The 22,204-nt window shown below is 41.1% G+C and overlaps 1 protein-coding gene across 3 annotated transcripts; it reads right to left on the bottom strand.

Annotated features, from left to right (window-relative positions):
- Nucleotides 1-6,527: 6,527 nt before the first annotated feature.
- Nucleotides 6,528-10,617, bottom strand: RAMAC (RNA guanine-7 methyltransferase activating subunit). 3 transcript variants are annotated; one of them, XM_085588849.1, is made up of 3 exons: nucleotides 10,199-10,617; nucleotides 9,170-9,344; nucleotides 6,528-7,654 (listed from the first exon to the last, which is right to left on the bottom strand). In XM_085588849.1, exons 2-3 carry the CDS (start codon nucleotides 9,334-9,336, stop codon nucleotides 7,465-7,467), a joined length of 357 nt encoding a protein of 118 aa, XP_085444975.1. In that variant the 5' UTR covers nucleotides 9,337-9,344; nucleotides 10,199-10,617; the 3' UTR covers nucleotides 6,528-7,464. The 3 variants fall into 3 exon arrangements, with proteins under 3 accessions (XP_085444975.1, XP_021393053.1, XP_031361662.2); XM_021537378.3 differs by having other exon boundaries at nucleotides 10,574-10,617; XM_031505802.3 differs by lacking the exon at nucleotides 10,199-10,617 and having other exon boundaries at nucleotides 9,170-9,354.
- Between the last annotated feature and the right edge of the window lie 11,587 nt (nucleotides 10,618-22,204).

The raw sequence follows: 22,204 nt of genomic DNA, 5'->3' as shown, positions 1-22,204 counted from the left end.
AGGATCCTCCCCCAGAGCATTAATGAGAAATAGATGCCATATGGAGGAATTCTCTTGCCAACGGTCTGTGATGCCATCTTTGTCTTCCAATTCTCATCAATTACAAATTACTTTGAAATAGATTTTTATTTTACCTTAGGTTATATGGTTTCCTCTTCTCAGCTACTAAGGACACTGACCTTTCAGTAGACTCTTCTAGAACTAAACTTTATTTCTGATAAGAGATGTTTTTTGCAATAGCTGATCCATCACTCTTTCTGTTCACCAGTACATTCCCCTCTTCCATCATAGGTGACTCATACATTCCTCCCCTCACCACTGTATTTTCTTTTCCTGTAGGTGCAAAGAACAACCTTTTATGTTTTTTGAAACTCAGATGTTTAACTATGTAATTTTAATTGTTTGCATTAACATATTTTCATCTACTTGTTTTTTTTTTTTTTAATAGCAAGGGCTATAATACTTCTAAGGCTGGAATTTTGCTCACCCTTTCTGTGACTGTATGGTATGTGTGAGAATGTTTATAAAATCAATTAAATATACATTAATAGCACACTCAATACAATAGCTGTCACAAGTTTTATTGATGTGAAATCTAGTTTGAGTAGGTAGTCCCCTTGTTTTTAATCACCTCTATGCAGTTCAGTGGTAACTGTCAAGTTGGACTACCCACACCTTATAGCTATGATGAGGCTGTCTTTATGCCATTCAAATTTTTAAGGCATTTTCTACTATACCCATAGGATTATAATCACTTAGTGTTTACTGCAGGCCTAGCTTTGAGAGCTTCCTAGGCTGTAGAATCCCATATATATATATATATTAAAAAAACTATGGATTGACATAAAGACACTGTTTAAAATGCGCTACTGCCTTCATAGTATCCTTGGGTTTAGTTAAATATTTTAAAATCAACAAATAAATTAATTTATTTACAGAATGTTTCTAATACATTATGCTGAAACATACAGACCCCAGCTGAGGTTTATACACCATACCTATGCTTTATATGGAGTAGCTGCTGCCTGGTAGGTTTTGTAGCCAAAATGCAGAGCATAGAAGAGGAAAACAGGGCAGAGAAGCACAGTTTTACAGTTGGAAGCTGAGACACAAAAGCATTAAATGTGATTTGTAGCTGAGTATGTAACACGCATGTCTGGTTCTATTTTTGAAAACATCCTTTTCATTTTCTTTTTAGTTCTGTAAGAATGACTGGAACTGTGGCAAAATTGTTTTTTTAGAATTTTAAAGTAGCTTTAAGAGTTCTTGTCTTCAGAAGTGCTCAGAATATGAACAACTAGTAAAACAACTATATCTGAAATAAGTAACCTGGTGCCAGGAAGTGGCAGGGATAGGTAGGCAAGAGTAAAAACAGTATCAGGGTTTAAAAAAACATTTTTAGGTCAGTAGTAGGAATATGTCCAATGCAGGTGTGGAGAGAAGGAAGATTAGGTTTAGCTTTTATTATCTAGCACTAAATCCATTTTGTCTCTAAAAACTAAAATCCTACTGGGTGGGGTTTAAAGGGCTTCTTCAATTGGATTTGCCCAGACTGCAGGATATGTAATAAGCAGTGATTTGTTTATTGTCCCTTGGATCTGTCCACCTTACTTAAGGACTTAAGCTGTGCCAGTGTAATAAGGCAGCTGCTTAACTGCTTCCAGATTCTGCATTCTGCCAGCTTGTCTGTGATGGGGAGGTCCCTGGAGTCTGTGGAGGAAGGAATTTGTTTTGTTGTTGGGGTTTTTTTATTTGATTGGTTTTTGGTTTTGTTCCCACCCTCCAGACTGCGATGTGGCCATAAAGTCACTTGATGACCAGCAGTCAAATCTCAGCAGTTACTCTGCTTTGCAGGATACATGGGGAAACAGCCATGAAAGAATCCTTTAGCTCAGCCACGCTCCTTCCCTTCACTGCTAGCACTGTAACAACACCTCCCCACTCCCATTTTCTCTTAGAACATAAAAAAAATAAATTACTCCTTCTGATTAAAGTATCCTCTGAGCCACAAGCCGGGAGAAATTGGATTTGCCCATGCTGGCAATTTAAGGTAAAGCTCCTTTTCATTCTTACAGGAGTTTAGCTAGGGTTTAGAGGAGCATATGTGTACCCCAGACTTGATGCTCCCTCAGCTCACTTCAGAGCTTGTATTTCAAGTGTGTGGCTTGTAAATGAGTAATATGAGCTTGATCTGAGGAGAATGTGTGTCCCCACAGAGCTCTTGCACTAAACAGATCTAAACTCCAGAGGTTTTCTCTGCTGTATTTAAATGCTCGTACCATTAAAACCACTGAAGCAGTATTCTTAAATGTACTTTGGTTTATGTCTCAGTGGCATTCACAAATCAAGATGACGTGATGACTGAAAACCAGGCCTTGGCTGTGGAAAAAATAATTTTCTTGATATGTAAAAAAGATTATATAATCATTTGGGGCTGGTTGCTTTTGGCCATTATTACTGTAATTTTATTTTTCTTGAGCACATTTTCAATAGAAAAATGCATTATTTCAAAGATTTCTTCAGAAACAAACTTTAGGCATGACTTTCGGATCATGCTAAACTTGGCCAAAAGCTGTGTGAAATGTCTTACAATATAGTTGGTTTTTTACTTCAGCAGTACTTTTATTTATGAAGCAAAGTTTGAATTATACAATATACAACAAAACTCCGAAAAATAAAAGGGAGCCCATACTTTGGGGGGGGGGAACCCAGCTGCTGAAGCATGATTTGATTTTAAACAAGGCATCTCTGTGTTAGGATAAAGACAACATTATTTTGTTTTCATGCTAGTCACAAATAACACAGAAGTTATGCATTGAGGATTGTGATATGATTTCTTCTGTTGTGTGTTTATTAGACTTGGAGTGAAACGTGGGTATTAGCAACTTCCACCATCTCTTGTAAAAAATGTGCATTTTAGCAGGGCAGGATACTTAGGGGCGAGCTGTACAGAAATAACACTTTGGCGTCGCTGTTTCACACAAGCAAATGAGGACTGACAACCACTAAGTGCAGTCCAGGCTTTCTGAAGAAAAATATAGGCCATGGTAAACACAAAAATACATTCCAGCCTGCAGGGCCTAATTGAAAAATAAGCCTCTTGAGAGGCAAGATTGTTGTGCACCACCACAGCACAGTTGCCATTGACTCTCCTGGCAGTCCTGGAGCCGCTGGACTCAGTTTTGATCTCTAGATTTACCTCTGTGTGTCTGGAATCAGGCTGCATTTTTCCTAGGTGCTTTCAGGGAAACCTGATCTGCCCTATGATCTTGCTTAGCTTCTGGGCACTAGAGCATCAGCGCTGTGCATAATTCAGCAGGGTTATGTAGCTCTCTTCTAGCATTCAGGGACAAGGGGACAGATGATAGCAATTTTTCCTGATGGGCAAATGAAAGGCAAAGGAGATGCAGTTTTGCCAAACTGCTCCCCAGGTGGTCAGCACCTGTGGGAGGGAGCAGTCCTGTTTTCCTTCCTTCTTGCTTGATGTTCATACTCCTCTTGTTTGAGTGTTAGAGAAGGTGTGACAGCACAGTTGGACCAGCCAGAAAAATTCCCTGGTGTTGTGTAATTTAGAGATTTTTGTTTTACCTGTGGCAGATAAAGCCTTCTCTTTAATTTGACACAAAAAGCTTTTCCCTTCCAACATCTCAGTATGAAGCAAATGTGGATATGTTCTTAGTTAAGCAGGATATTTATTAGCAAATTGATAATATGAGTTTAAATATATTAAAATGTATAACTGCTGCAATATATTAAAATATATTTAAACAGTAGATAAAGTATCTTCCTTGTTCCAGGAGTTGAATGTTGGTTATATCACAAATGGCATTTGCAATATAATTTGTTGAAATCTCTACTAGACCTTCTTGAAAGTAGCTCAGCTTCTAACTAACCTTTCAAAGCACATCTGCACATTTCTGTTCCCAGCTGCACAGACAGACTAAAATGGAGTTTGAATAGCACTGAAAACTTGTAAAACTGGATCTCACTAATCACAGTGAGATTTTTTTTTACTGTGCATGTTCTTTTGTATTTGAGTTTCTAGGGGCTTAGCTGTGATTTTTAAAGCCTTTATAATTTTTAAAATGCTAGTCAAGAAATTGTACAAAAGCTATTGATTTTTCTTAGTTATTTGCCCAGTACCTGTAATTTAGCATGATTATTCTTCAGTATCAATTAACAAGCCATGCAAAATCACTGTATGTGTTCAGAAATGGATTTAGAACTGCTGCACAGCCCTACTCAGAACTTTGCATTCACATTCCTTGGTAACATGGCAGTCATTTTTAATAGATAATACTTACCTTTGTTTTATTCATGATAATAATGATGTCTGAGCAAATGTCAGATGGAAGAGATCTCCTAAAGTCAGATTCCAGACACTGAATTTTAATGTTTACTCTGCAATCTCCAGCATAGATAAAGCAAACAATTGTGTTTGAAGTTGCAAATATTAAAGTTACCCAGCTCTAGTTTTATCACCTGTAACACACTGTAATTGCACAAACTGTAATTGTAGGCAATACTCAACTGGTTTTGTTTAGCTTGACAGGGACAGTCAACTGGACTTTATCATAAACACAATTAATCTAAGTGGAAAAATAGGTACTATATTTTGCATTTTATCTATCTTTCTGTCTGGTGCCTGTATTTAGCAATGTATTCCTTTCCCCCCACCTTCCCAAATTAGACTCTTGCCATAATTGTTCCTAGGAAAAGTTTTGTAAATAATACAAACCCTTAAGGTTGAATTGAGAGCTCTGCTGGTAAGGCATATGGGAATTATGAATATAAAAACACAAGCTGGGAAGTCACACTGGCCTATCTCTCTCCTGATTTCAATCAAGGAACTCAGAATAAGAGAACCAAGATGAGGAAATGTGTGGTTCTATTTCATAACTTCCACCTAGACCATCCTCAGCTATCTCTTCTGCAGTTCACCCACAATGAGGATTGGATTAGCCATTTTCTGGAATACCACACCCCCTGGCATTTTTTTGGCATGCTTTGTTGCACAACCAGCAAAGTGGGATTCATGATGCTATCATGAAGACAAGGAGAGAGCTGGAAAGTAATTTTGGGAGACCTTAGAGCACCTTCCTTAGAAGAGGTGCTCTTTTCTTCCTAAAAGACTTCAGAGTACCTGCAGGGGCTACAGAAGAGCTCGAGAGGGACTTCAACTAAGACATGTAGTGACAGGACAATGGGGAATGGCTTCAAATGGAAAGAGGGCAGCTTTAGGTGATACTGGGAAGAAATTCTTTCCTGCAAGGGTGGTGAGACACTGGCACACATTGCCCAGAGAAACCATGGATGCCCCATCCACTGTGGAAGTACTCAAAGTCAAGTTGGATGGGACTTTGAGCAACCTGTCTAATGGAAGATATGGCAGTGGCTGAAACAAAATTATATTTGAGATCCCTTTCTACCCACTAGGACTCTTTATTCACGAGCTGAAAGATAATCAAAATAATAAAATAGTTACTGAGCTTGAGGAAAGGCAACAGATGAAACAGATCTGTTCTTTCTGCTGGGTTTCATTTCAACCTGTGATGCTACTCCAGATGGTGTGGAAGAACATCCTGGCACAGCCAGACTTCCGTGGCATAGCTGGCAGTGTCAGGCTTTTTACAGGAAGAGATGCACTCCCTTCTTGGAGGGGGAGCCTGGGGTATTTGGCACTTTGCACATGATTCTGAATTAAATAGGAATTTCACCAAGGGTACCAACTTGCAGGCTCTCCACAGAGCAGATGTAAGAACTTTGCATGATCTTGTATCCCCCTTTGTAAAGGCTTCACTGTATTAATGAGGGTTCAAATGAGTGCATTTTATCCACTAGAACTCCTTAGAGGAAAAACCTCTTTTGAAGAGACTTCTAACTGAATTTGAGGCAAATACTTCATGGAGTAGGATAATAAAACCTGTATCAGAGCTAACAGTATTATATGAAAAGCAGAAAACAAATACTTAGCAGGCAGGTGAAGACAATTGTGTACCACAGCCTATGTAAAAGCTACATACAGTGACTGTTTCTATGTAAACACACCCTTTAGCTCTTAAAAACAACTGATGAGCTGGGGGACTCTGCTTTTGACTTCTGTACTTTGTCTTTTAATCAAGATGCACTAATTTGCACTCCTTATCACATAATGCCATGACTTTTACAGCAGTCAGCAGGGATGGGGCCCTGTTTCTTCACAGCAGCTGAAGAAAATGTCAAGTACAAAGACAGGCGCTGTTCCCTTGATACAAATTAGCTGATCATGTAAATGGCAAAACAGGGAACTCTGACCCTCTTAGAGCAAAATGGGGATAGTGGATTAACACTCCAGACTTCTAATTAATCACAATGTGTCTCATCCTTCCGACTGCAGCTGAGTAGGCCATTCTTCTAGCTTAAACCCACAGCTGGCCAGTATTAGCACTTAGCTGTGGTCCAGCTCCTCGTTCCGCTGTTGGCTGAGGAGACACGGTTGCAATCCTGAATGTCTCAGAAGTAGGTTTCAGAAATACTCAGAAACATCCTTACATGTGAACTATACTTTTATTGTGTGAATACATAAAAAACCCCGTAAATCTTAAATTCTAAGAACTGAGTAACACTTTGCACTGCTTATGACATTTTCCCATACAGAAAAAAGTACAGACCAGTACTGATCATAGTTCTTTTTTTCTATAACATGCACAAAGTATTTAATACAAACTACAATAGCATCGAAGTTTTACAGCTTTGCCGAAATGGAAGTTCGAAAATTTATTACACGCACACCAAATTTCTTTGAAGATGACACAGATTAATCTAAGTTTCATATTATTTCTCATTTAAAATTTTTGTATCACTGAACTGCTACAAGAAGATAGATATTTAACTTATTTTTTTATCCAACTTTTAGACCATGTTTTAAGAGGAATACTGCAACTGCATTGAAGCCATTGAGTCAACAGACACTATGCTGACCCCATAAAACATTTCAGTAAAGGATCTCTCTTCTCAGTTTTAAGGCATCTGAAACCAAACTGAGCTTCTCACTGTTAAAAGCCAAACTAAAAAATTCTCTCCACAGAAAGACACAGTAAGTTAGTTTCAAAAAGAGCTATCTTAAGGCAATGTGCCACTGCTACAGGCTGCATACAAACCACAGCTATCCTGTCCTTCCCTCACCTGTTTTGGTTTCTAAAATGCAACAGAGAAATCTCAGTGATAGAAGAAAATACATGCACAATACTCAGACAAAATAAGGAGTTAAAAATTTAATCTAAAATCTACAGACTCTAAACAAACCCCATGTAATATGCTTTTACTATTCATAAAAGGAGCTCCCTTTTTCATTTCACACTACAGAAAAACAGCACTGCACTGTAACACTGAATCTTCAGTTATCTATAAAACAGTGGAAAAAATAAGAAAACTAAAATCTGAGTTTGTTACACAGCATCACTGGATTTTCAAGCCACAAGGATATCAGTAGGGATGGTAACGAGGCCCTGGGTTGTAGGAGTTGTAGCCGTATTGTCCGTAGTGGGATGAGTAGGATTGTCCTTGTCTGTGCTGCTGGTAGTTGTTACCCCAGCCTCTGTCTGGCCTCTGATTAGATCTGTATTCACCTTGCCAGTTGTATCTGTCCCCTCTAAAATATCTGCCATCTTGAAACCTGCAATGAGAAGATAGATCAAAGTCTGACATCAATAATATCAAGGTTTAAAAAAATAATTATAATGAACTCTTACATTTGGCAGTTTTCATGAAAATTGTCATGTAACTGTTAATACACTTAAATATTTATATGACAAACTCATGAAAACATACCTACAGTCATCTGAGATCACTCATTAATTTCTCACCCAACACATTTGGACAGTTTGTTTCCTAACACAAAGTATTCCCCTGCTGGAAGTTTTAAAAGAGACTCAAATAGACCATAAATCTAAAATTCAACCCCAAGGTACATCTGTAGAGCATCAAAGCAAAGTTCCATCCAGCAGCTCCAAGGTTGAAAGCTTTGGCAAAGCAGGCTCAGTACAGTTACAGCCACCTGACAGCACTAAGTCCTGGAATTTGAATATGCTCTAAAATACATACTACTGCTGAAACATGCTACTTTATCAGTGGAATTTAGACATTGTTCAGTCTCAATTTTTGTCTTCCAGCCCTATCTCAATTCCTATCAAGGCTTGAACTGCCTCATAGTCATTTTGTTTGCAAATGGTGTGGTGCAGACAGACAACATTTGCAAAAAGTTCACTTTGTGACCACAGTGTAGGTGTAAGAGTTCATCAGTTCAAAGAACCAAGTTTTTAAGAACATCTTAAACTATCACCTGTTTTTAATCTGTGATTCTGTGTTTTACTTAATGACAAGCTCCAAAGGTGAGAAAAAGTTACAATGTTGTTCTCCTTTTCTTCAGACAAGGCACAAATCCTATTTAGATATTTAGCTAAGGAATTTTTCCCTGTTGTTGGCTGGACTGAGTTTAACTACTTTATATTAAAGGCTGATGTTAGTATTCTCAAATGTACTATATGCTGTAATTGTTGTTTTTCAGTCACTCAAAAATCTGTCCAAAATTCAGTAAAAAGCTGCAATTACATCTTGAAGAAATAATTCAAAGTATTTTGCTTTGGCAGGTAACACTGTACTTGCCAGGCAGATTGGATGATTGATTTTACAGTCACTTCTACTGAATAAAAGAATTACAGACTAATCTTGAAAAATACAGCAAATATTTAGCTTACAAATGAAATGCTTTCTGGACAGCTAGTAACAGATAATTACACTAGGAACTTGTTCCTTTGCACATCTTCCTGCCAGTTATCATCCAGCATAAGATAGGCTGCTTAGTTTTGCAGAAGTCTCATCCTTCCCCTCTGAAAAATGTTTTGGGCTGAGCAATAACAAACCCCAGGGTTCAGTGGTTCCAGTTCATTCTTTACTAAAAAGCAAATAATTTAGTTCTTTTATACACAATGCAAAAACTTTGCCAGTCAATACAGAGAAAATGTAAAACATCATTACTTTTCAGAGATTACTATATTCCCTCTTAAACATAGCTACCTACAGAGTGACAAGGAAATACTTCAATGAACAGAACAGACTCCTATACTTCTGAAATCAATTATTGTTTAACTGTATTTGTGAAATGACCACAGTTAAAAAGAAAAACCAGTACCGATCTCTGTTTCTCTGGTTGCCACCAGATCTGTTTCTCCATTCTTCAACTATAGGAGGGGGATCGGCAGGACGTTTTAGATATTCTTGATATTCTTCATCATCCGATGTGAATCGATGAGCAAACATCATTTCATAATTTGGAGGCGTGTCAGCCAAGGAAGTCATTGTGAAAACTATAAACATGAACACAACAAAAGTGGCTTTAGCAATGTAAGAAGAGTCTCACTGTAATAGCTACCAAAATCCATGTAGCGAAAATGAAGGACAAGTTACACTCAGATTAACACAGCTGTTGGGTTTTGGGAAGACAACATAGATACCTCACAGGAAAAAGTACTTCAGAACATGCTCTCCATCTACTCCTGACACTGGCTTGTGACAGGAAAACAATTCCTACAATCAGCTTCAAAAGTTTGCTGAGGTAGAATATCATGCAAAGCCTATAGATACACATAATCATCAAGACAGGCAAAATAATCAGATTTATTCACAGTAATTTGCATGTTAATAACTTGATTCAGGGAAAGGTCAGCTCTTAAGAGGATCTTAAATTACCTCATAATATGCCTGTCTGATAGGATTTGTGTTTAAGGCCTTAGTTTCCTTATTTTTGTATACATGCATTTGCCATTCACGTGTTGGTGTTACCTGGTACTGTCCATCAGCAAAATACGCTCTTAATAGCGAATCAGAAAGGCTCTAAGCCCACTGTTTTAACAAGCCCTACATAATTTAGACCATTTACAGTATCTGGTTGTGGACTCCCAGAATAAACTCTTCTGCTGTCTCCCAGAGATTTGCTGGCAGGACCCCAATAGCTAAAATATATAAAACATAGAGCAGTCTGGGTGTATACTCTGCCCGCTCGGGCTCGGGGTGGGGTGCTCCTGCGGCACCCTCAGACACGGTGTCTGCGGCCCCAGAGCCCGGGCAGCCTTCCCCGCCAGCGGCACAGCGCACACCTCCCCGAGGCAGCGGCAGGAGCTATCCCTGCAGGAATATCTCCCTTCCTCTGCCAGCAGCTAACCTCGTTAGGTTTTACTGCGGGCTATCTCTAAGGAACTTCCCTCCTCCAGTCTATGGCAGTCGAGGTGAGGGCGGCGGGGGTAGCACTGCCCTGGGACCCGCCGCCACAGCTTCTCCTGGGCAGCTGGAGGTACTCCCCTCCATAAACAACAGTTTACATCACATCCATCCCGGGGGGCCGTGCCGGGGACACCCGGCACCCTCCTGCACCCAAGGCCAAGCAGAGAGCGCCGGAGGGGGTGGCTGCCCCGGGGGGCGCCGCCGAGCCCCCGCCCCTCAGAGCGGGCCCGACAGAGCTGAGGGAGCCGGGGCCGCTCCCGCTCCCTCCTCCTGCACAGCCGCCCCCTTCCCCTCACCGCCCCTCACCGCCCCTCACCGCGCCTCAGCCGCCGCAGCCGCCGCGATCCCGCCTCTTCCGGGGCGGGACGGGGCACACCGGGGCGGGACAGAGGGCACCGGGGCGGGACGGGGGACAGCGGGGCGGGACAGAGGGCACCGGGGCGGGGGACAGCGGGGCGGGACAGAGGGCACCGGGGCGGGACGGGGGACAGCGGGGCGGGACAGAGGGCACCGGGGCGGGACGGGGCACACCGGTGGGGACACGGCACAACGGGGCTGGGGGGGCACACCGGGCCGGGCCGGGGCACACCGGGGGGCACGGCACACCGGGCCGGGCCGGGGCACACCGGGGGGCACGGCACACCGGGGCAGCGGAGCGGGCAGGGGTGGAACCAGCGATCCCCCCGGTTCGCGCTGGATGCGAACGCGCTGGCAGGAGCAGTGCTGAGCTGTCCTGCGCTGCCGCGCGGGTGTTCCGGAGGCGACACCTGAAATGTTCGGGGTTTAACCGAAAGGTGCAAATTCAAAAGGTTAAGTCAGCATGGCGTCAGTGGCTGTCTATAATGCCACTTAAGTGTATTTCTGGTATAAAAAAGCTTCGGGGTGTGTTGACTGCTACGTGAGGAAGGTGAGATGACGTGAAGCTTTTTGGCAGGCAAATAACTCCGAATTAAACCAAAATAATTCAGTGCTGGCCCCTGCTCCAGCAACACATTTACGCTGCCGCCCAGTGCTGCAGATATAGCGGTCAGCCTTGTGACCCTTCATACAGATGAGGTTACGTGTGAGCCTCAGAACTTCAGGCTTGTCACCTCTAATACGGATGAGGTTGGGGCTGGTGGCATCAGGACCCTCCCGCAGCAGAAATGGTATCGGTGTCCATGGTCCCCAGTTTGCCTTGTTCCCACCGCGCCGATGTCTTTGCAGTGCTGACTAATTTCCACAACACTTAAGCCAATGATCTTAACACAATCTCTTGTGCTGTGTACAAGAAATGTTTTGGTTTTTTTAAGAGCGCTTTCAGAAAACAATGTTTTTTGACAAGCTCTGCTAGAGATTCTGATGCTCGTGGGTACTAGCAAAGCATAGAGTAATAATCAGGTAGATCACTTGAAACAAAATACCCCAGCAACAGCAATAGCAGTATCCAACTCTCCAAAAATATTAGAATGAATAAGTGTCCTTTGTTTGATATAAACAGCAATAATTAAAATCTGCTCTCCTGTGAGATCTACAGCAGGTGTGTATTGTCACTTGCAGAACAGGAGACGATGACCTCAATCCGAATAGAATAATGCAAACACCTTAGCTTGGACAGCTAGTTCTAAACCAAACAAATTGTCATTGAGGCTGAAAAATAATATCTTTTCACTTAAGTTTTTTCCCTTATAATCCCTCTCCCACTGACTGCCTCTTTGAAATAGGCAGAAGTAAGTAGGGTTTTATTTCTTCTCCAGACATGTTTCATTTTCATCGCTGGATATTGCAGTTTCAGGTGTGTCTACAGAGGATTTCATGCATAAAGTTAAGAAGATGATTCTTAATAAAAGGTACACACTTCTTTATTTTTGAGGTTCTAGTTTACCGTTTCATGGGTGACATTTCTAATTAAAAGATCAAACTTAATATTAAACCTTTAATTATATATTCAAGTCATCCATACATGTACATAATTTAGGCATAAATATAAGTTCTGTTGAAGGCATGGACCCCTTGTAATCCTATAAGCAGTATATTTCACAAATTACAGTATTGGAAAGGTGCTCTCATCAGCACATTTTGCATAGAAAAACACTTGCAGGGAACTGTGACACACAATTATATATAATATATATTTATACATTATACTTTTGCTTTAGTTCTTTTTTGTCATAAGTCTCTATGGCTGCTTTGGGTTATATCAAGAAGGAGATCATGATCCAAGCAATATCCTAAGATTTCTCATAGATGTTATTCTGAAATTCAAACAGCATATAAAAAACCTGAAGTGACAGATGATTTTTAAAGGAATAAAGGCACTCAGAAATGAGTATTGTCACCAAGTAGAACTTTCAACACCCACTAAATGCCTCACATAGCGCATACCTACAGACTAGGTGCCTGAGTGCTTAAAAGGTCAAGCTCCAAGTGTTGTCAAGACAGAGAAATTGATAATCCACTCTTGCCATCTTTCTGCTCACTTCAAGGCTCTCTGGATAATTAATGTGTTGTTTTTGTGTGAACACGATCTCATAATCAGCATTTCTGAAGTCTACTGCAGTGTGATAAAGCCTCAAAGGATTTGCTTTTTCCTGTAGATTTCATAATGTTAAATAATGTGCTGTTAGACAAAGTCTTATCTTCTAAATTTTAAACTAAGACTTTTTCCTTGTAGCCTATTGGAAATTAATTAAGCTTTTGTAGAATGGATCTTCCTGGCTGAACAAAGGAGTATGTGCTAAAACTAGCAATGTCTTGTTTGCCTTGAAACAATGGAAAATGACAGGGGGTTTTTTAGCTATTTTGCCTTGATAACTCTTGCTGTTCTGTCACAAGACTTTTTATTTGATATTTTACCTAAATCCCCCACTTCTGGACTCCTGTATTTTCTTTATACTCAACTTTCATTTGAAAGTTAATTTCTAGCCCTTCTTATTGCAGACAGTTCTCAGGTAAAGAGGTAGGTCTGCTCTACAGGATAACCAGCCTATACCAAGGAGCAAAAGGAAAACATCGTTCAAATTTTATTTGTTTAAAATCTTATATATTTTGCAATTTTCTCTTATCTTTAAGACTGTGTTCATTGCTCTGTCTCAGTAGAGCTTGACAGCTGTGACATTTTTAATGAAAAGTCAGCATGTGTATCTCAGCAGCAAGGGAACAGGAGAAAATTTTTTGCAGGGGGGCATTTCTATATCTTTAAACAGGAGGGATTCATTTTCTCTAGTGTTAATATCAACTTTGAGAAATCAACTAACATCACTTGTAATTGGGCCTGTCTGATTGGGGGAATATTTGTCTATAAATAAGCAGCAAAACCTCCATAGATGGTTATGGATCCTGCTGGGGATTTTTAATAACAAAGTAACATTTCAGAAAATATTTTGGTGAAAATTTGTGTTCAAAACCCTGATTTTTTTTCTCAGCTTGCTGAAACTCCTCAGTATTTTCCTATCAGCCAATTTTCCTCTCCCCCCGTTATTTTTGAGTGTCTCAGTTACTGTGTAACTGAAAGCCTGGTTTGTTTGTACAAGGAAACCTGATTTCCCCAGGTAATTTATTCTAGGAAATGGTGATGTCTGGCACAGCTAGGGAGAGCAACACTGTGTGTCCTGGCTCCAGCAGGTACAAAGGGCATGCGTGGCAGCCTTGTTATTGATTACCCGTAAAGGAAAGCTGTGTTTCTGTGGGCACCAGAGGCTGTCACACCACCAGGGGACATCTGAGCAATAACGAGCGCCAGGTGTTTGCTCGATCCTTCATTGCACTGGGAGATAGGTGAGCAGAGATGCTGCTTAGCCAGTCTGCAGAAATATTGGGGGTTGTGCTCTTTCTCTAGGATCTCCTGTGCTCAGAAGATGAGTTCTTGTCATGGGATTTTATTCCCTTGTCTGGAAAGGATTATTGCCTAGATGAACCTCACTTAAATAACAAGAAAGACAGAACTACAACAGCTGCTGCTGATAAATGCCTCTGAATGCAACTCTTCTGTCAGATCTCTGCTTTGCCTTTGCTGTTATACTGTACAGTATCACTGAGCTTTAGAGTGTCTTTCACACACCTCCATATGGTGTTGTAAAGTGAAGTCCATAAAGGAACAGACTGCACATTTCTAACGACTTCACTAAACTTAATACAAGAAATGTTTCCTTCCCGTAACAATGACCTTTAAATGTTAACTGGCTAAAAAAATAACATTGTCCTTTTTTAAAAAAGGGGAAAATGCGACTCTTGGTGCTTGATTGTGTTACAGAATAACAATTTTGGTGCTGCGGGGGCCCAATTCCTTTGCATTAAGTTTACAACAGTGCTTGCTTCCTAATTTATACCAGTATGAAAGAAGGCCTTTAATTTTCCTAAGAGCTACTTCTGTCATCTGTCTTTTGAAAATTACAGTCACATTAAATTATATTTCTAGCATATTGCTCTTAAAATCTGACTGTCATTTATCCATATTTATAAACATATATACAAATTTAAAATCACTACATTCCAACTCCCTTCTTTTATTTTCACCTTTTAAACTGACTAGGCTAGATATGCCCTTTGGGGTCTATAAGAATGAATCATTTTTATTATTTTTTTTCTCTCTTAGACAGTAATTACAGGGTAGTATGCTGTCTCTGGTTTTTAATATTATGGTGCCATTTTAATCCAAGGTGCAACACCATTAACTTCAGCAGAGTTACACTAGCAATGAATTTGTCCCCAGGAGGCTTTTCCAAATGTTTCCTTGTGATTACCCAGAGGAATGGAGAAGAAGAAGGCAAGACAGAGGACCCTTTGATAGGAGGAATGTAGTTCAAAGAGAAGTCTTGTTACTGCCATTCATGGTGCTCCATATGTTCCTCATTTGGGGTGGAGGGGGGTTAGACCCCATGGGGCACACATGCTGGGGCTGGGGGGCAGGCAGAAGTTTAACACAGCACATCTGGTGCACAGGTTATGTCATTTCCTAGATGTAGATACTGTACAAGTTGGAAGAGAAAAAAAAAGAAGAAGAAGAAGAAGATAAAAAGTGGGAGGAATATTCAGGCACTTTAAGTGTAGTTCTGTGGAACTGCTTGAAAGTGGAGTAGCCAAGCTCTTAGATATCAAACTCATCATGATCATCGTGCTGTCTCAACTCCAACTGAGATGCTTTTTAGATGTCAAGTAATTCTACAAGTGGGGATGTGTGAATCAGTGCTACCATGGATTACCTATTGTTAAGAGAGTTGCAAAATATAAAGAAGGTACTTGCAGAATTTTCTAGCACTAAATTTTATTCATACTCAATTTTCTTTTACAGTTGGATATTTAATCTCAGTTTGGTCTCATTTCTTTTGTCCATATCCAGTCTAAAACATTCAAATCCTCTGCAGTATGGAAGCACCAGCTTGTAAGTTAAATACAAATTAGTAGCACCCATCTGAGTTTGGAAGGGGAATGGAGAGCATTTCCTCTTTGCTGCCAGGGAGCAGAGAGGGACAGGAGGGTGGCATGGCCGGCAGGGTAGGGGCCCATCCCACAGCCCCGAGCAGGGCTGGCCAGGCTTGGCAGCTGATGGAGCTCAGAGGGGCAGACAAGTTCACGGGGATGAGACAAGTCCAGGGCAAGGCAGAAATTCAGGTCAGCATGTGGGTCACTGCCCGGATGAACAGGCACAGCAGGGCTGGGCAGGGACGAGGGCCCCCACGCCTGGGGCAAGGGGGCCAGGGCTGGTCATGCCAATTAAGGGCTGTCAGTGCATTCAGCGCCCTGACATGCACATCTGGTAGCAATTGCTGCCGTGTTTAAATCCGAAACTCAGATCCTTGCAAAGCCCAGGATCTAGCAGGGGGAAGTGGTTGTGCCTTTCAGCAAAGGTGTAGCGTTTCTCCTGGGTTGGACACTTGATGCAGTTTGCCTGTTGCACTCCAATCAGTTGCCTTGGATACAAAGTCAAATATTCAACCTCTAAAGAGGATATCTAGGTCTCCTGTTTTACTGCCAGACTCCCTTCTCAGAAGGGTGGCATTCTGTGGGCACTGGAGCATTGCCCTGAGGCTCCCGTGCTCACTCTGAGGCCCAGGTCTGAATATGCCCTTAGATGCGCCATGAAGCCCCTGCCCTGCCTGTCCTGTCCCTGTGCAGAGTTTGAGCACGGGTTCAGGTTCTGCTAAAGGCACTGAAATAGAACAGCATTTCAGGGTCTTGCTCCCTCTCAAGGTTGAGGTCAGTGGAACTGGACTAAGTAATGCTCCCTCTGTCATTTATTAAACATGGCTCTTCCCAGATGACTTTACCGAGAAGCTGTTAGCACAGGAACCGGTCTCCTTTCTTTCTCTTGTAAGGAGAGTTCCTGAATGTTCTTTGCAGCTATGCTTAAGTTTAACGGCCATTAGAGAAAGCAAGAGCTGAGCTATAGGCTAGCTTTGTACTAACTAAAAATGAAAGTGTTTTTTTACTGTTAAGTAACAATTTTTAAAAGTTGCAAATCAGAATTTTCCAGTCATACTAATCAGCATTGAGACCACACTGTGCTACAGTGAAATAAGGTATAAGTGAATTAGCTGAGCTGCAGAGAAGCCTGCAGGATTTTGCAAAGATGGTCTGAGCAGTCTGCTTCCTGTTGGGAGCACTCCTCTGTGCATCTCTGCATTGTGCCTTGCCCTACACAGAACCTGGAAACTCTTTGACTAGGAATTATCTTTTCAGTTTATTTCTGTGCTGTGTGGAGCTTGATGCTTTTCTGGGGGTCTGGGCCACCACTGCTCAGAGCAGTAACAACTCTCCCTCCTGTTACTAAATTAGGACTTGAGATCATTCTTTCCAGCAAACAAGAGTTCCTAATATTTCAGGAGATTATGTATTGGCTGCCACCCCTCTGTATCCCCTCCTGCCCTCCTGGGGCACCCCTCTGCCTCAGACGTCAAGGCACAGCATCCTTTCTTCCCTTAGTTCTGCTGTAATTCCTTCTCCATCTTTCCCCAGGCTCCTGCAGCAGTTTCCTCTCCTGGACCATTTCCACAGTGCTGTTGTTGCTGTGGCCCTGCTCACCCTTCCCGTTTCAGGTCTCCCTTTCCTGCTGTCTTGAGTTGTAGCTGTTTCTTCCCCTTCCCCGCTCCACCTGCAGAGCTCTGCTGTGGAGGCAATCAGCTGCTTAGCAGGGCAGTGCTCAGCTGAACTTTCTGATGCTGCTGGGGAACTAGTGCAGAAGATCTTACTGACTACTCAACAGTCTAAATTTTAAAAATATAGAGATATTATCATGGAAAATTCATAGTTCTGATGGAGCTTCTGATGGAGGCTCATTAAAAACAAGCTAAGAAAATCTCACATATAAATGAAAAGCACGTAGTAGATTGTGGTGATATGCTGAATATGATTGTTTCTTATTATGCTGTGGCTGCCCATTTTAAGAATAATACACAGTTATTTTCTTGGTCTTAAATGGTAGTGTGGGGATATCACAAACCTCTCAAGTAAAAACTTTAATTAAAAAGCAAACACTAATCTCCAAGCAGTAGCATTTGCAGCATATTGCAAGATAAGATTTCACCAACCTGAAGAACTAAGCATGATTCTAATTAAATCAGGGGAAAAAAATGATGAACTAGATATACGATTTATTTAAGGCTAGCAGTTATATAAGATATCAAAGATCTCACAGTTACTATCTGATGGGAAATGTTGCTGCCAGATCTCACAGACTATTTCCAGGGAGTGAAATCCTTGTTCTGCTGGTTCCAAGTACTGTTGTGATTTTGCATTCCACGGGGTCAGGACTTTGTGGTGGCTCTGTTGGACGTGGGAGCCCCATCGGCCCTGTTGGAAGCTGCAGATGATCCAGCAAGGAAGCAACGTGTTCCCTTGTCATGAGGAACCACCACACTGCGTGAGCTGCTGCTCTTCCAGTGAGCCACCAATACAAAGTCCTGACTATTTATGGTTATTTAAGGTCCCAGTGCACCTTTTGAAAATTAAGTCTCTTAATCCCTGTATGCTGGCCAAAATCTATTTTAAGTGATGCCACTCAGCATTTCCTGTATTGTTCCAGATGAAGATAGTGTTGGCCATTGCATCCTGTTTCAAACTGCATGCTGGGCTCCTCTGTTTTGGAACAGCTGACGTTTTCCAGAAAAACCATGCTGCACTGATGTGTGAAGTGATCTCTGTGTATCCCTCCTTGTGCCACAGGAATGGAATGAGGATTAATCAATTATGACCAAATCATGTTCCCAGTGAAGTCAAAAGAAGGGTTTCTTTCCATGGGTATCATGGGGGCCAGGGCTGGCTGTTTGGATGCTATTGCTTTGAGATGCCTGCACGTAAAAACAAAGGAAAATGCAAAGCATCACCTTGTTGAAGGTGTCTGTGTAGTGAGAATTCCTTTAGCTGGAGATGAAAATGCATTTTAACAGCTGTTTCCTCAAGAGTTTAGTTACTTGTCACAGCAGGCATTATTGTGCTGGAGGAAATTCTGGTTTGTTGAATGTAGCTTTAAGTATGTGGTGCTGGCTGGCATTTGTGGCTTTGCATGTCCTGTGCATTCAAAACATGCTTTGTTATGCTTCCAGGGCTGGCTCCTGCTCTTTCCCAGAACAGCTCATGCTGTGGAATTGTATCTCAAAAGCCATGTTCTTAAATCCAGCTACAATTGAGCCTTAAATATTGGAAAAACATTAAATACTGAACAACAATAGCTGCAGGTTATTCTCTATGAACAAGTGTTAATTATTTTGGGCAAAGAAACAGGATCTAAAAAAGAGCAATTCTGGCTAGATTCCTCGGAGACTGCAAAATATTTCTTGCTTAGATGTTCTGTCACATACCACTTATGATGTCACATTTAGAACTGTAAATCCATTTACAAGTTGGACAAATGATATCACTGAAAAACATTTTTCAAGGACCACCTAACTTCTTCCATGCAAATATAATAATAGTACATCTCTTGTGCAAATATAGGAAAGAGTGGTCATGAACTATTTTGGGAAAAGGGTACTCACCAGATGGACACAGAAAGAATATTCAGTCAGAGAAGCAGAAGAACAGTAATAAATATTATTGCAGGTGAATATTGATGAAGATTAGCCTATCCCTGCACAAAAATGATCAAAATATACTTAGAAAAATGTTGGTACATTCACAACAGAAATGTGCTCTTCTGCAAAGAAGCAGTAAATGAATAGAGGACAGTAAATGAATATGGATGAATGTGTCATCCATATTTTGTAGTGTTGACTTCATTTTCTCGAGTATGTAGAAAAGGTTTTGATTTGTGTATGTTCATATTTCTCTGTTGGCTAAAGACTAAATTAAAACAAAACACAGTTAAAAGCTTTTCTGGAAGTTGTAAGTGTTCTGCTCCCCTTTGCTCAAGTCCCATGGTGTAAAACTGAATTGTTTGGTGTCATCTCCCATGGTGGTGCACAGTGACCCCTCCCCTGGCTCCAAAGCCCAAACTGAACTGTGCATGAAAAACTTGGTTTAACATTATCCATGGCTGCTGCTGCCTGCCATCCTTTTCCTTCTAAACCCAGGAAAGGTCTCTGCATCTAGAGAGTGCTCCTCTGTGTGCTTGAGCTGAAAACTGTCTCTAAAATGTTTGGGTTTTTAAAAAATATTTGCACTGATTAAAGTTTTGCTCTGATTTTACAAAGAGTATGGATTTTATACATGTCTCAAGGACCATGACATTTCTCAAGAAAAGTGGAATCTGTGCTTACCATTACATACAAGAATGTAATAACTTATATTATGTAGAATTTTGCAAGATTGAATTAAGGAGTGTTGGCAGTAGATACTTTCTGAGAAGAAAAATACTGAAGAAAGAAAAAAGCAGTTATGTTTATTTAACTGAGTGATAGCATTTATATATTTTGTCATCAAGGTTTTGTTGCAGGACAAAGTAATGTTGGGTAGAATTAAGAATGCAGAAACACTCCTTGAACTATCCAGGAAGATACCCAGCTCAACATGCAATCCAATTGAGGCCTTTAAAATGGTTTTTCTCATCAAGGTGTTCCTGGTATCTTTCTTTGTGGGAGCTGTAACCTTGTTATTCTATTGTCAAATTGCTATTCTTTACTTTTTGAGATCTGAGTTTTTAGTGTAGTAAAACCGGCATGATTTGTGGCCCTCTAGCTTCACTTTTATTATTAATTAATTATTGTAGTTTAGCAAGACTTAGAAAATAACTGGTATAAGTCAAGGTCTTTAACTTTTCTTTAAATGTATTTGAAAGTGATATAAATTAAGGTCAGTAGGGTTTGTTTATTTGTTTGTGGTTTATTTGTTTGGTTTGGTTTTATTGTTTTTCTTTTCTAATGCATTTTGGAAGCATAAAGACATTACCCTGCTTCTTAAATGCATCTCAGTTTCTTTCCATAGGATAGTCTGCTCAACACGTTTTCCAGACAATGGTGCAAAATACAGCTTTTGTGGTGACAAACAGTTTTCTTCACAAATGAAAATTATCCCTGTTTGTGAAAAACACCCATAGTCCTGGGCCTTGCCAACTTGCAATCTCTGAGCCAGATCTGACTTCCCTAAGTCAAGATATTTTTTATCTTTAACTGGAGGAGGAAAATCTTGTGGTGTGGTGCCCCTCGTGTCTTTAAGAACTCAGGTGAGTTGTTTGGGGTACTCACCACTACACCTCAACCATCAGGTTTTGTAAATGGGCTTGAAATCCTGTGTGCCTTCATTCCCACCTGGCACAGTCTGTGCTGCTCAGCCCTTGGAGAATTCATCCAGGCAAAGAATCCACACACCTCAGCCCATGAGAAAATACAAAAGCCTTTGGGCATTCCTGGAAATGAATCAGACCTCTGCTGTGCCAGGAAATGTCTTCCCTTTCCAGTTGAACAAGCAAGGGGCTGATTACAGGTTAAAGTCCACCAATGAGTGATGCCCAAAGAAACACAAAGAATGATATTTTGTACCAGTCTGAGGTACAAATTCCCACAGGCAGCCAAGGCAGCAGTTCTGGAAAACAAAAATGCTCAGAAAAGACTGGTCTCAGCCTCCCCTTCTCTATAGAGTTTCCTTGAGAGGGAGACAATGGGAACACAGTGATGAGGGACCCTTGGAGGTAGCTGGGGGATAAAGACCTGCCTGCTGGCACACACCGACCCTGGCAGAAGGGCAGGGGGGAAACAGGATGACTTGGAGAAGGACAGGCTGAAAAAAGAAAAATAAACCACAATTTTCACTACAATTTCCAGGAACATCCCACATTTCCTTCTCATTCCTTCCCCTGGCTCCTGCAATGAGCCTGGGGGGATCTTTTCCACCTCCCCATCTCTTTCTGCCCCCATGCAGCAGGACCCAGAGCAGACACTGCTGCTGTCCTGGAGAGCCCGACACAGCCAGCACAGCACAGTGGGCAGATTGGGAAGGCAGCATTGAAAATGCCACTCTGTGGTTGCTTGGAAATGAAATCCAACTTTAGTATTATTTCTGAGCTTATATTTTTGAATCCAAAATTCCATCTGACGGAAGAGATGGGTATTTAAACAGATGTCTGCAATTTCTTTAAAAAATAGAGATTGAGTTACAGATGGCAGAAAGGGCCTGAGAATTAAAAACTCCCAAGCTACAAGGAAATTTACATGTGAGCAAAATGTTTTGCTGAAATGTATGGTCATACAATTCTGCATGTTTGAAAATTAAGCTTTTTTTCACCAAAAATGTGAATATCTTTTCCCTTCTCCATTATCTGTGTCTCTGCTGCAGCCTTGGCTGTCACCATCATTGTGACAGCCAAGTTGCAATATGAGGGTCCTGTTTCTAACAGACAAGACACACAGTTCTTTCCTTCTCCTTTCTCTTGTATAATTTGGCCTGCCAGGACCAACAATTTTGATCTGAATTAGTTTAAGAGAAAACTAATCTACCCTGTTTGCATAATTGGTGCCTGATTGCTCTAACTCCCATTTTATAAAATGCAAATAAAAGGATTTTTATGATATAAGCCTGGAAGGAAACCAGAATCAAAATC

This window comes from Lonchura striata, chromosome 10 (genome assembly GCF_050655825.1).
Source record: "Lonchura striata isolate lonStrDom1 chromosome 10, ASM5065582v1, whole genome shotgun sequence".
In the NCBI taxonomy this organism is placed as follows: domain Eukaryota; kingdom Metazoa; phylum Chordata; class Aves; order Passeriformes; family Estrildidae; genus Lonchura; species Lonchura striata.
This window is presented reverse-complemented; position numbering and strand designations above follow the sequence as displayed.

What these genes read in the sequence shown, in the direction of transcription:
- RAMAC (XM_031505802.3), bottom strand. Translation starts at nt 9,354, where the DNA reads ATGTTTATAGTTTTCACAATGACTTCCTTGGCTGACACGCCTCCAAAT. An exon ending in AACCAGAGAAACAGAGATCG is followed by an intron (nt 7,655 to 9,169) that starts GTACTGGTTTTT and finishes TTCTCATTGCAG; the next exon opens with GTTTCAAGATGGCAGATATT.